At 66.4% G+C, this 1,459-nt stretch overlaps 1 protein-coding gene across 1 annotated transcript in view; it reads right to left on the bottom strand.

Moving 5' to 3' along the window:
* The window catches only part of LOC103893349 (myotubularin-related protein 5), a 43,223-nt gene that overhangs the window by 5,283 nt on the left and 36,481 nt on the right, over positions 1–1,459 (bottom strand). The window contains 2 exon segments of the mRNA XM_019470250.1: positions 629–706; positions 1,016–1,108. Coding sequence (XP_019325795.1) covers positions 629–706; positions 1,016–1,108 — 171 coding nt within the window.

The raw sequence follows: 1,459 nt of genomic DNA on the forward strand, positions 1-1,459 counted from the left end.
AAGACAGCCAGCAGTCAGGCTGGGGGTCCCCGGCTGGCTCGCGGGCTGCGCTGGCATCCGCGTCCCCCCAGCCGGGCTGGCGCAGGGGTGAGCAGCTCGCCACGAAAGCGGCGGCTGAGCTGCTGCCACCCCGCAGCCCAGCGCCCTGGGAGCACATGCCGGGAAGATGCTGGGAACCAGGTTTGCTTTTGCTCCTTCTCCTTGCTGGGTGCTGTAGGATTTACTGCCTGGTGGATACGGAGACCAACCCTGGCGGCTCCGCGTCCCCGTCACCTGCACGGCTGCACCGTGCTCCAGCCCCAGGCCTGCGCCCGCACTGCCAGGACCTGCCCCCTCCCTGCCAGCCAGACCCTGTCCCTGGCCACCACCACCCAAGCACCAGCAGATGTGCAAGGAGCCTAAAGCAAACCTGAGAGGACGTTGCGGGATCAGCTGGGGACAGGCCCGGTACTTACCGCTGGCACCGCAAGCTGGACCAAGCCAGCAACATGCTCAGTGGAGGCGTTAGTGGGCTGAGGTGGGTTGTTACTGGGGCATTAGTTGTGTGAAGGGTGGGAGTGTGTGTGTGGGGGGGTCAGTCGGTCAGGTTAGCACCCGGGTGGTGGTTAGGCGGCCGGCGGTACCGTACCTCGGGGCGTCTCGCGGCCCTTCGCCGACACGCACTTGGGGGTGGAGAGAGTGATGACCCTAGCTCTGTGACCAAGCCCTGAGAGCACAGGACGAAAGCAACCTCAGTGAGGGCACCGGGGCGAGGTGGACCCACGCTCTTGCTGGGTGGACACGGGCCGGGCGGGAAGAGGCGCCCGGGGACCCGGACGGAGCGACTGGAGCAATGAGTGGGATGAATGAGATGGCTCTGGGGTGCTGCAGCAGGTCCCTCCCTCCCTCCCTGCAGCTGCCCCACAGCAGAGAGCTCGGGGGGAGCAAAGGGGAAGCATCTACTCTACAACAGCTGCCCCAAGCCAGGGGCCTTCACGAGGCCCCCACGAGGCAGCGTTCACTCGCACGTCCTCACCTCCACGGCTAATAGTACCGGGCCCATCGTCCTTCCCTCCCATCACCTGCTTCATGAGCGATCCCAGCTTAGGCTGTCTCTTGTCGGAGAAATCTGTAGCACCAACAAAACGTCAGCTCTCGGCCTCGCTGTGCTGCTCCAGAGGGACCCTCCCGCCTTGCCTCCCCAAAACTGCTCAGGAGGGAGGGGAAGGGGCCAGAGAAAGCAGCAGCAAGCAGGAGCGCCGGGGGCCGGGACCAGGAGGCCAGCATGCGGGAAACACCTTCCAGCTGGAGCCACAGCGAAAAGGCACCTGGTGCAGCAGTGCGAGCGAGGGCTCGACCCTCCCGCAGCTCTGCCCCGGCCCTGCCCCAGGCGCTTTGCACCGTGGGGGGATCACCCAGGCACTGCCGCAGCCCGGCAGCCCCCTGCTCTGCGGCTCCCTCGCCACCACACCAGGTCACC

The sequence above is a fragment of the Aptenodytes forsteri genome, unplaced genomic scaffold (assembly GCF_000699145.1).
Source record: "Aptenodytes forsteri isolate BGI_AS27 unplaced genomic scaffold, ASM69914v1 Scaffold302, whole genome shotgun sequence".
NCBI classification, from domain to species: Eukaryota; Metazoa; Chordata; class Aves; order Sphenisciformes; family Spheniscidae; genus Aptenodytes; species Aptenodytes forsteri.